The sequence below is a fragment of the Mauremys reevesii genome, linkage group 5 (genome assembly GCF_016161935.1).
Source record: "Mauremys reevesii isolate NIE-2019 linkage group 5, ASM1616193v1, whole genome shotgun sequence".
Classification (NCBI taxonomy): domain Eukaryota; kingdom Metazoa; phylum Chordata; order Testudines; family Geoemydidae; genus Mauremys; species Mauremys reevesii.
This window is the reverse complement of record NC_052627.1, coordinates 80653978-80667098: the sequence shown is the minus strand read 5'-3', so window position 1 is coordinate 80667098 and position 13121 is coordinate 80653978. Positions and strand designations below refer to the sequence as shown.

Below are 13121 nucleotides of genomic sequence, written 5' to 3'. Positions count from 1 at the left end.
GAACGGCCGTACTGGGTCAGACCAAAGGTCCATCTAGCCCAGCATCCTGTCTACTAACAGTGGCCAATGCCAGGTGCCCCAGAGGGAGTGAACCTAACAGGCAATGATCAAGTGATTTCTCTCCTGCCATCCATCACCACCCTCTGACAAACAGAGGCTAGGGACACCATTCCTTACCCATCCTGGCTAACAGCCATTTATGACTTAACCACCATGAATTTATCCAGTTCTCTTTTAAATGCGGTTATAGTCCTAGCATTCACAACCTCCTCAGGTAAGGAGTTCCACAAGATGACTGTGCGTTGCGTGAAGAAGAACTTCCTTTTATTTGTTGTAAACCTGCTGCCTATTAATTTCATTTGATGACCCCTAGTTCTTGTATTATGGGAATAAGTAAATAACTTTTCCTTATCCACTTTCTCCACATCACTCATGAATCTTACTGGGACTCTCCTATATCACACTGTGACACAAAGACTCCTTGCCAAAGGGCCCCTCTGTCTTTGCAAACAACTCTCACCCCAGACCTGATGAACACTACACCAAAGACATCTAAAGGATATTTATCCATAAAGAGTAAAATGTAAGGTATCTACAGAAAGCTCATAACTTCTCAAGATTCATAATCATTGCAAGATGTATGTACAGGTAATATTTAAGGCATAATATATCTATACAGAAAGTATGCTTTATAGACTTGGAGTAAAAGTTAGTCATCAAGGGATAATATATCTCAGTGATGACCCATTCAAGAATGAGGGAGTTGCCACCTTGCCCTGGTTAGCCAGTGATGCAATACCAGGCTCAGTTTTCTAGCCTTGCTCCATCCCTAGACTATCAATGGAAAACATCAGAGACAACTACAAACAGTCGAAACCACTTGGATGTAAAAAAGGAACATTGCAACAGACAGGGGGTTGCCATGGCTGTGAATAAAGACAAAAAAGACTGATTCAGAATATGGGTGGTGAAGAAAGACCCTCTGCATCCTTTCACTGGTGACATCTTGGGGATCAGTGTTGTTCTCAAGAAAAACTGGATCCTGGTTCCTGTGAAGCCAGCCAAGTCTCCAAGAGACTGACCGTGCGGAGGTCGGGGGGAGTAGGGGGATGACCCACTTGTACTTTATTAGATAGGAAAGGTAACTATTAATAAGTATAGACCCAGGTTTGCATTTTACTGTTTTGTATTACCACCATTTATTTCCATCACTCTCTGTGTTTTTTTTCTAATTAACTCTCCTTTCTTAAATAAACCTACTTTGTTTTATTGTAAGTGCTCACAAGCACTATATGTTACACCAGAGTTGGGGGGCGGGAGGGGATGAGGGTGTTTAAGGTAAAACTGGTAAAAGGATACACAACACTGTTAGGTGCACAGGATCTGGGATTTTTGTGAATAGCCACTGTCAGGGACTGGATATCACAGGAGAAAGATTCAAGGGACTGGTTTGCATATATTGTTAGCCTGCAAGTCAAAGCCAGGGCTGGCACAGCACAGAGGAGAGTGCTTGAGTAGCTGGTGGTGTTAGGCTGCTGACACCCAGATAGGGGCAGGCAGGACTCCCTCAGGCTGGAGGCAGGGGGAACAAGGTGACTCACAGGCCTGGGTGTTCTGAGAATCATCACACACACCTCTTATACAATAAAGTTGGGGTCTTTTTCACCTCTATTTTCCACTATTCTATGTCTCATACAGTGAAGCAATACTATATAATACTAACTAAGGCTAAGATTATGTCACGGATTCTGTGACTTTCAGAGACCTCCATGACATTTTCTAGCCCCAGGGTGGCAGGCAAGAGCTGTCAGCCAGTGGGGGCCCTGGAGCTCTGAGCCATCATGGGAGGTGGGGGCCCCACAGCTCTCAGACGCAGTAGGTGGCAGGGGGACCCAGAGCTCTGAGCCACTAAGGGTGGCAGAGGGACATTGGTGTTCCCAGTCACTGCAGCTCTGACCTGCCACGGGTGGACCCCAGAGCTCCCAGCCACCCCAGGCGCTGGACACCCCCCTTCCAAAGTAGGGCTCAGGCCTCCTCCCATCAGTCCCATTTTGTCAGTTATTTTTCTTCCATTAATTTTTATTTTTAATTGCTCGTGAGCGGTCCCTGACTTTTTTTTTAGCAAAACTGGGACAAAATCTTAATACTAACTAATCTATATTTTTGTGAGACATGGCCTCTTCTATCAATAATCTGGGTTCTTGTGTTTCCATCTCACTTGGAGGCGATGCCTTGTGACTTTTAGAGCAAGACCTAGACAAATTTCTCCATTTGACCTGTCTCCAAGGCTTCAGACACTAGGAAAGAGCAAAAAGTATTAAGGAGCTTATGGCTAATTGCTTGCTAGTCTGTTTGGAAATGTTTATACAATCTTGAATCCAACAGAAAACATATTTAACTTGATGTAGAGTACTCAAGAAGTGTCTTAATTTAACACAGGCATAATATTGAGTTTGACACTCAAACACCATATCCAAGATAAACACAACACTCCTCTTATGAGTTAAATATCATCACATATTTGCCTTAGAATATTTTAATACTTAGAAATGCTCATTAAAAAGGTTATTTTCCCGTAAAACTTGCTACTTTAAAAGGCACTATAAGTGTAGACACTCTTTTAATTGTAACAGATTGTACTATAGACTCTACCCTCAGCTAGACTTGCTCAATTTTTTATTTTTTGGGGGGTCAAATTTTTGAAAGACTCCTACCCATTCTACTTTCCACCCAGTTTCAGAAGTGGTTTAATAAAACAGCACTAGTTCTGTTAGCATAGTATTGTTTCCCTAAATCATGTATAGTCTCTGTCTCAGGAGAAGTTTTGCCCCCCCAGACAGTTCACCCTCTACAGCTGTGACTAGTGTTGCTTCAGCCAACCAGTGGTGTTCATGCTGTGTCAGTAAGATTGCCATTTTGTTGAACAAATTTTGCTTTTGCTGTCAAAAAATACATACCAACTCAGCTTCCTCTCCACTGTTCTTTTTCCATCAGCCACCTAATTCCTTCCATACTGGCTTTTCACCAGTTCCCTGGCCCATTCCCTGTTATTTCTCATCCCAGACACTTTAGTGATCCATACACGACATAGTGATCCCAGGCTCAGACTCAGGTTTAAGCCGAAACTCCATTGTCCACACACAAAGCCTTATGACCTGTGCCAGAAACCTCTCAGGCCTGTAGCCTCACCCAGGCATATGGATCCAAGCCAGAGTCCTACTGTGGCATGGGTAAAAGCGAGTCATTTTACAGTGTGGACACAGCTGATGCCTGGGTCGCCAAGCTCACATCCAGAGAGTCCGTCAGCACTATCTCACAATCCCCTAGGCTTGTGTCCCCCAACCCTTCTACCCCAAACTTAACACTTGATTCCCAGGAACCGGAAGCACTCTCCTGGTTCAAACACAACTCTCTGTGTTTAACCATCCTTTCCACACAGACTGCTCAACTGTAAACACAGTTAACCTACTGTGTGTTAGCTATGTCCGTCACTAAGAAGAAACCCTACATCAAGCACACTGCTAGCTGACCAGAGGAACACAGCCAGATTCTGGTAAAATTGCAGTGGAAGGAGAGCAAGACATCTGACTTCACCAGAGCACAAGAAATGATCATGGGTACAAAAGTATCTTGGAAAACCTGGGAGCGTTGGGGAACCACCAGCATGTGATCAATACCGGGAGCCAGTTAAGCAGCTGAAGACCACTTATTGCCAAACCACGGGTGCTAACCACACCTCAGAGCACTCCCCATCAGCGTCCCCTACCTCTTCTACAAGCAATCAGATTGGCTGCTGGAAACTGTGCCAAGCAAAGAGCCCACAGTGCTGCATGACAATTTCCTGAGCAGTGACGGCTGATAAGAAGTAGTGTTGTTCCATGAACAGGGGACAGGACTGGGACTCAGGAGACCTGGATTCTATTCTCACCTCTGTTACTGACCTGCTGGGTGATTTGGGAAAGTCACTACATTTCTCTGTGCCCATTTCCCCTACAACTTTTAGTCTGTCTTGTCTATTTAGACTGTAGACTCTCTGGGGCAGGTATTGTCACCTATTGTATGTATGTACAGGGCTGACACACTGGAGCCCTGAGCCTGCCAGTGCACTCTAGGCACTACTGCACTACACATAATAAATAACAAAAAATTTTAAGTTACTTTTTTGTATGGTCTAAACAGATGCAAGGAGTATGAAATGCTGCCTCTATTCATTAAGTAAATATTTTAATGTTAAAATAAATCTGCTGAAGGATTAGATACAGGATTTTTTATTAGGTTTCACATTAGTATGTGACATTAAAAAACTTCAATAATAACTGGTTTGGTAAGTGAGAACTGTCTTATTCACAGGTCAGCGAGCAGGTTCAAATCTTGAGAATGTATGGAATAATTCAGCCTGACAAGACAACTGTTGTTTCCTGAGAACAATTCCATTTGAGCTACAGAACACTTAACATACTGAACAGATTAATTACTAAAAATGAATGAAATACAGTTCTCTAATCACTGTTCAGATGAAGATAAATTAAACAAGGAAGAAAGGCTAGGGAAAGGCAATTTTTACAAAGAGCAACAGGAAAAGTCTGACACTAAAAAAGAGAAAGGGCATAATAGGGATAAACACAGGGTAGTACAAACTCTTATTTAAAAAGACGTTAACTTTGTACATAATCAGTGCAGGGACAATCCAAAATGCCTGTAACACTGGAGAGGGGAAGGGGAATACAGCTACAGGGATTTAAGCAGGTTGTTACTTGCTTCTGCCAACAGAGAAGCAGAACTATGAAGTTGCTTCCCAAATGAAGGACTAAGTCAGTGTATGTGTGTGAAAGAGACAGTGGCCTCATCTTTACCCTGGAAAGACACCAAATCCCTACAGTCCAGATTTAAACCATTGGTTTTATTTTCTTTTTCTTTCATTTTGATCCAGTCTCTGCTGATGCTACTTTTGAACAAGGCCATACACATATGCCCAGGACTGGAAGACGAAGCAGCATACAGTATGCTGCAATACTCTTTCTTTATTCTTTGTGACGATAGCTAGTAGGCCAAGAAGTATAGTACTCCATTTAGTGCCATGGATTTTCTGTCTCTTTCCAAGTTGTATTAAGAAGCTACTTGAAATCTCTTCCTGGAAGTGGATGGATTTCTTTGAAAGGATTTGGAGTAATGTTGTGAGCCTGAAAATACAAAACATTATTTGGTAAGTGTACTATAACCAAAAGTCACACCAACCCTGTATTTGGGTTGCTTCTATAGGCCTCCTTTAGAAGAACATTTACTAGCTGATTGTATTTTCACACGTCACCATTTTTTATTCAAGTAGTTCTTTTGGTTTGTATTAGTTTCTCTGCACAATGCTTTAACTAAAGGATTATCCAAAACTCAGGAAAACCTACAATTCTCAGAAATGAGAATGGACACACAATGTATGGAATGGCAGACTTTCATTAGCTGAATGGAAACTAACATAAAAAGTACTGCTTTATCCCAGAAGTTAGAGAGCCCCATATGAATAGTGAATTCCACATCCAGTACCTGCTTGCTTTGCTGGTACAGCAAAGGAAAGACCTTAGCTGAAATCCAACAATGATTTAATTTAAGATTTGATTTAAAGAACATTATAAACAAAAAAATTCCATTTTCTTTTTCACGTTAAAATTACTTGATTAAGTTCAATACACTAATAATGAATGAGGGACTTGTACACTTTGTAGCTCATGTAAGCCAAGCTTATCACACACATCAGGGGCTCCTTGCATCCCTCCATTTCCTCCCACGTCCAGCTTCTTGTGTGTCACCATATCATCCCCCTCTTTTTCAGGGACTCCCTGCAACTACCCCCCAATCTCCTCACTGCCAGGGGTTCTGTGTGCCCCCAATTTCCCCTTCCTCCCATGTAAGGGCCAACCCTTTCTACCCGCTAATGCCAGTGGCTCTGTGCCTCCCTATTCCCACTTCATCCCATGCACTCCTCCCCCCATCTCCCTATGCCAAAGGGTCTGTCTCCCTCCTTCCCCCCATGCAAGGGGCTCCCAAATATCCCCCCCACCACCAGGTTTCCCCCACTCTCCCCATCCCCCTTGGCAGGGACTCTGCTTGCAAATCTTTCACCTTTTCCCCCATGCCACCCATACCAATTGCCACCCATTCCCTCTCTTGCCCTATACCAGGGTCCCCCTGAGTGGCAGGGGCTCTGTGTGAACACCCACATTCCCCACATCAATCATGTGTCAAACTCTCTTGGGAGGATGAGCAGGAGTACTGTGATGCAGGAAGGTACCAATGGGTGCCATCAACCAGATGTTTGATCCACAGACAACTGCAGAGGTGCTTGAAGCTGTGTCTGTGCTAGACAGATGGCAGTGCCCACACTTCCTCCCTTGCAGTGTTCTGATTTCCCCCCAAAAAACAATAGGGTTCTGGCCACTGATGCTTAAAAGGAACCCTGATATTTTGGAATTCATTAGATTCAGTGTTCAAAAGTTTTCGAATTACATAGACAGACAAACAGAGAAATGCCATCAAGTTGGGTGTAAAGTTTTTTCAATCTCAGCCAATGAAAAAGCATAATTATATGGAGTATGTTTAGACATTTTATAATCTAGTGTGGAATGTCATGTGCAATACACATCTATGAGTGTCTGAAAAGTTTTATAAACAAACACTGCCACTGTTGCCATTTATATGGCACCTACAATGAAGGGGTTGCACACTTCATTGCTTTTGTAGGCCGAGCTTATTATACACACCAGAGGCTCCATGCATTCCTCCACGCCCCCCATCTCAACCCCACAAAAGCTCCCTGCTTGCTGCCCGCCCATTCCCCTCTATTTCAGGAACTCCACCAATCTTCTCCCTGCCAGGGGCTCTGTGTGCCTATTTCCCTCTCCACCCATACCAGCGTCCCCATTATCCCCACCATTCCCACTTCTTCCATGCCTTCCTTTCTCCTCTTCCCCCCCATGTCAGAGGCTCTGTGTGCTCCCCCACACCAGGTTCCCCCAATTTCCCCCTCACCAGCAGTTCTGTGCTGTACAGCTTTTTTAAAATTAATCTTTTGGTTTTGCTTACCTGTTAAAAAGCCTTGACCTGTCCATGTATTGTTTGCAAAATCCATAGGTGTCAATGACCTTTTATGAGGGGTGTCTGACTGTAAAAAGGGAGAAAATATTTTTGTTCATTATGGCTCTCTCACAGATTAAGGATTTGGTTGTGACTTTCGCACCACAGCCCAGCACAGAGGTCAGTGGTGGAGTTGCACTGCTCTAGAAGGAGTATAAGAGAAATTGTGCCTCCACAGGCATCTTTCTTGCATATGGAGGCGGTGCAATTTGCTTCATTCATTAGGATACAGCAGATCTCTCTTCCCAGCACACTAACCCCACTCTTCAGACCAGTGCAGGAACGTGGTCCCACCCTCTTTTAGACATCCCGCTCTCTGAGATCATAAAGTCTGCTACTGTGGGAGGCTGTTTTGCAGTCATACAAAAGTGGTGGTGGCAGCGGCGGGGAGGCAGGTGTCCTGCATCTCTTTCTGCCCCAGCCTTCCACAGATGTCTGGCCCAACATCTCTAATCACACAAAAACCCACCCTGAATGTGTGAGTTGTGTTGGGTCTTGAAAACTGATCAATGAGGACAGTTCGTTCTCTAAATGGTCGTCGCTCTGCACTGTCAGGTACTGCGCTTGACACTCTACTATGAGGATATCGCCCTCTATGCTGAAAGAGAAAAAGAAAATTGAGCATTGAAATAAATGCAAATATTGGCATAGCTAAAATAAGAATCCTTTTGACCTTTGCTTTAATTAAAAGAGAAGAAAAAAGCAAAGAGCTAATTCTCCACTAAGTAAAAGGCTCAGTTAAGAGTTTTTAAAATTACTAGGTTGGGATTTTCAATTGGATTTCAAGTGTCTACAAATTAAGGTAACATGTTTTATAGAGAGGGTAGGAGAGGGGTAAGTGTAATTGCAAGAGGTTTTATTTAAGACTAAGAATTATAGCTGTGTTAATAGCATTTGTCTATGTCTCATGTTCTACATAATTTGAGAGGGTTATGCTAGACCCCACTGTACCTATGATAAAAGATGGCTAGGAGGGTCTCTCACCTCCCAGGTGAGTCCTCTAACTACTAGGTTTTTAGTAGAAGGAGTGGGGGTGCAGGAACACCACCACCACTTTTCATGAGAAAGGACTGACTTGGCGATGATGCCTATTTCCAGGAAAGAGGTTACTGCAAGGAATCCTGAGCAGAGGAAAGCACCTCCCTCCCAGCACCAAGTTAGGCACCTAACATCCTTTGAGGGGCAGAGCTTAGACCTCACCCCTCTCCTCAACATTTCTACTGGCTAGGTTACACAGCGCCTGCTCAGTTCACTGACTTCTGTGAATCCCTTTTTAGGCATCTAACTCTCTCCAGGCATTGTATAGGGAATCTGGGCACCTAATTTAGGGTTGCAATTTCCACTAGGCGACAGGATGCGAAGTGCTAGGTGCTGCTACCTCACAATCTTTAACATATCTATCCTCACAACACTCCTGTGAGATACAGCAGTGCTATTATTTCCATTTTAGAGATGGGGAAGTGAGGCACAGTGACGCTAAGTGACATGCTCACAGTCACACAGGAAGTCTTTGCCAGAGTAGGGACTTGAACCAGGGTCTTCTAAGTCCTAGGATAGTGCCCCAACTGCTACACCATCCTTCCTCTCATAAAGGACCATAAGAACATACAAAGCCATAAAGGTTATGGGTTTCTTCATGTATGTCCATATTTATAATTTTAAAAATATTGGGAAGTATATTATTCAAACTGAAATAATTTCAAAATTCTAGTTTACTTCCATCATTTTTCTCTTTTCTTGTACTTCATGCTTCTTGGACACTTATTTATATTCACTTTTAGTCAATTTCATTTTCTACTTCTACTTCTCACACACTAGCACAATGTAACAAAACACTGCAAGACAATATATAAATCTAAAACACAAATACAAAATTAATTTATATCTGCTCTTTAAAAATTCAAGAAAAAATTATTTTAGAAAAATGTCTTTAAAATGACCTACATTTGGGGCCTAAAATACCTTGCAACGTCCCTTCAAATGTAACTATAAACTCTCACATATGTTAAGGCCCTGTATCACAATAAAATATGATTGAATGCAATTCTCCCAAAGTACTAATTTCAAATAGTGATACAAAGTGGGTTTGGGGAATTTTTTTGTCTGTTTGTCTTGTTCAAGTTACTGATGTTCTTTAACAATATTAACAAGTACACATCTTACAAAGCCTTGCCGTGATCCAGGTACTGAAAGATACTGTTCAACAGTCTCTGTGTTTATTGGTGGTAACTTGTTCCGGGCTGTATGTACAATAGGAGAGGACAAGCGATCTAAGCCAGTATACCTGTAGGATTCAAATTAAACAGATTTCATATTCCATCTGATACACTGGGGACAACATTTCTTAATACATTTAAGTTACTGTAAATAGCAGAACACTTAATGCAGCGGCAGCTCTCAGAACAATGCTTTATTCTGCTTCATTTTTCTGTATGAAGTGTGGAATCTTTCAGAAATCTCAGGGCTAGTTCCCAAATCTTTTACAGTTCTTCACTAAGCCCTGTAACAATGAATGCTCTTGTTCAAGTTCAACAAGGTCTTGACCTCAAGGAAGAAGAAAGTGAAACTAAAAACTCACAGTTTAGTTCCCCTAAGGACTTCATCGCTGTACACATTAGGAGTCTTTGAACATAGTGGGTCTGAAGTGAGAGATGGTAGCCTACGATGGGTTGGCATTTTCCTAGAAGATGCCAGCAGTATCCGAGATGATGAGAGAATACTGTTATCAGTAATTCGCCCCCGCCGATTCCGCACTGAGTTGAGAACACTGGAGCCTATGCTATGTTGTTTGTCTTCTTGTTCATTCCTAGAGAGAAAACAAAACAAACACACACTTTTTAGAAGACTATAATTGTTACTTATACAAATTAAAACTCAGTCATATCTATTATTGACAGAAAGGTGTCTGCATTTTTAATTACATTTTTGAAATCCCAAAGCATATTTTATATGGCCAAAATGACAAAGTACATCATAAAAAATATACTATTTTCATATCAATATTTACTGTATCTTGTCTGCCAAGCTTGCATGCCTCTGTTGGAGTGGTTTAGCTTGAATTGTCATGACGCCATTCAAATCACTATAAAAATTGCTGGAGAAACGGTGAACCTAAAGAGAGCAAAAAAATAAATGCATTTAACCTTTCAGTCTCATTACCTTCTTCAAAGCAAGGCTTCAAAAACCCCAAAACCCACATAGTTAGGTCAAAATATGCTTAAAAACTATGCAAGAGAAATCCCACTTCAGATCACAATGGAACATTTCTCCCATATATAAGATAAAATGCAAACAAATAAGGGTCAATACTCCACAAAACAAAGCTTGAAAACTAAGACTAACAATGAATATTACAAGAAATAATTATTTAGTATTATCACTGTAAACATAAGTAATATGTACCCCACTATTTATTTCTACTATAGGCACAGTTGGCAGCAATGACTATAATTAAGGTTGCTTTTCCATTCTATTGTACGTAATTGAAAACAGGGCCCTATAACTTTGCCTAAAGTTTTTTCTTCAGGCTAATTTTTTTTTTATTATGTGTCCACTTCAGGCTATTATATATAATTTATTTGGTTACTTTCTGAAAAGTTTCAGATAAAATGGTTCAGCCATTTCTGAGAATGAGGTTAGTGAAAAATGTTTTGTTAATATTAAAAAATTCTTACAACCACTTTACAGAGAAGCTCTACCATGCTTTGGAGTAAGGACTCAAAAATTGAGCAGAGGAGTTGCTGTGGGGACAGAAAGGTGACTTGAAATGCCCCCATGAAAATCCATCTAAATTTGGCTACATTATAAACCTCTGACCATTGCTGTCTGCATTTGCTTCAGTAAATGTTTGTTAGAGGATGGCAGCCAAATTCTCAAAATATTCCATTTTCACTGGGCATACTCAAGCTCAAGGCTGCAGGGGCTGAACAGGACTTTTTTTTGGTTGCAATTTACTCCTGGCTGCTGGGCCACTACAGTACCAAGCACTGGAACTACACTACAGGGGAAATACGTGAATAGCGTAACTCAAATTGACGTAACTTAGATCTACTTATTGCAGGGTCGACATTACGCGATGTCGATGGGAGATGCTCTCCTGTCAACTCCCCCTACTCTTCTCAATCCGGTGGAGTACAGGAGTCAACAGAGGAGTGATCTGCAGTCAATTTAGCGGGTCTAAGATCCGCTAAATCGACCACTGATGCATCGATCACCATTCACTGATCCCCCCATTAAGTGTAGACAAGCCCTAAGAGCAGAGAAGCTGTCTCTCCTATGTTCTCAAAGCTCCCCCTGTGGATGCCTAGGAAGCATGGAGGAGAATAAGAAAGCTGCTTGAATGCAGGGGCAGGGACATGATGGATGGAATAGGGACAGGCTATGGGAAACAGAAGCATAGGGGACAGAGTCAGAAAGGGACAAGCCAGAGGAAAGAGGCAGAAGCGTATGTAACTGCTAGAGCATACTCACCTCCAGAAACTCAAACAGAACCCAAGATTCCCAAGTTCCAACACTGAGGCAGACACTGAACAAGTCTCTTTGTCCACCAACCCATAATGCAGTGGGAAGCGGAGAGAGAAGAGGACCAACTAAGACAATCTGATGTTAGGGGTTTTGAACGAGGGGAGTTAGGCTGGAACTTCACATGCACCTTGCAAGGAAGAGTTCTTTCATGGTTCTACTGAAAGGGAAGGGTTGTCTCTCAATATAAAGGGTATGATTTTCTGGGAAAGAATAGGGAATATTGTGATCTGTTTTTATAGCACCTAACACAATAAGGTCTCAGTTCTAATTGGGGTCTTTGGGCTCTAATTGGGGTCCAAATAAAAAGTGGTTATAACAATGATGTAGACTTGTGTTTTTTTAAAAACCAGACTCAAAGGTGGAAAGTCAAACTAAATACCTTAAATATGCATAATCAATAAAATGGAAAGTTTTCTGATTTAAGTTAGAAAAGGCCTAGGCCAATTGAAAATAGAATTCTGTTTTGTGGAACAATATTTTACCTGAGATGGAACAAAATGCGAACCAAAAGATGTGCTTCGTGCCTCAGAGCCTCTTGATGGGGGGACGCTTGCTGTATCTGCTGTAATACGGGAGACTAGTAGATGTGGCAATTTACTTGTAATAGCTTTCAATTTCTCCACCTGCTTATCATTCTCTGCACCAGTGTAGAATATACAAGTGATTAAGAAACAAAATTTTCTGCAGTTATACAAACTGATAGTAGGAAAATATCAGTGACTCAGATTTGACATATCTGCTAGATAAACAGTATTCAACATTTATTATAAATGTTATGACATTTTGTCTTAAATCATTTTAGTTTAAGTCTTTATGACATTTAAAAATAAACTAGTTGTCAGATTAAAGGCATTTATTTCTAAAAACATTTTCAAAATGACTATTTTCTCTGTCAATGATAAATCAGTTGGGCCATGTATGTGGAAGAAATGTAATTTGTTTTTATTTTTTAGAAAACACTGGTAAAACAACTGGAACATTATTGAAACATTCTCATGTAAGGTGTGTTAGAAACAGAAAAACGTATGAACAGAAGCAACCAAACATCCTCTTAGTCCATTCCTGCCTGCCAAAAGCTGCATTGCTACCTTTCCAGTGAGTATAAGCCATTATTTCTATCATACCCTTAAATTTCTCAACGGTCCTAGCCCACATTCTTTGCTTGGCATCCTATTCTCCACAAGTGGATGTCCTTCTTAGAGGAAAACGTAGCAAACCTAAATCTCCTCCTCTTTAATTCATAATATTGAGCTAAACAATTCACTTGAGGCCTGAACAATTCTTGTGTAGTCTGGCAATAACACATGCAACACTCAGTTCTATCAGCATAGAATACTGCAAATATTTAACTTCTGCTTAGATCATGTCTACACTACAGGGGCTATAGTGGCACTACAGCACTGTAGCTATGCCAGCATAACTCCATAGTGTAGACACAGCTTAGAGCAATGGAATGGGTTTCTACATTGCTT

The 13121-nt window shown here is 41.4% G+C and overlaps 1 protein-coding gene across 5 annotated transcripts in view; it reads right to left on the bottom strand.

Moving 5' to 3' along the window:
• Positions 1 to 4409: 4409 nt before the first annotated feature.
• The window catches only part of FAM149A (family with sequence similarity 149 member A), a 70679-nt gene continuing 61967 nt past the window's right edge, over positions 4410 to 13121 (bottom strand). For 4 of the 5 annotated variants that reach the window (XM_039542683.1, XM_039542686.1, XM_039542685.1 and 1 more), the window contains 7 exons: positions 12132 to 12286; positions 10133 to 10236; positions 9704 to 9931; positions 9289 to 9409; positions 7595 to 7723; positions 7075 to 7153; positions 4410 to 5180 (listed from right to left, as the gene is read on the bottom strand). In XM_039542683.1, the coding sequence (XP_039398617.1) occupies positions 5107 to 5180; positions 7075 to 7153; positions 7595 to 7723; positions 9289 to 9409; positions 9704 to 9931; positions 10133 to 10236; positions 12132 to 12286 (890 nt within the window). In that variant the 3' untranslated portion in view covers positions 4410 to 5106. The remainder of the gene's footprint in view (positions 5181 to 7074; positions 7154 to 7594; positions 7724 to 9288; positions 9410 to 9703; positions 9932 to 10132; positions 10237 to 12131; positions 12287 to 13121) is intronic. The other variant, XM_039542684.1, reaches the window with a different exon arrangement.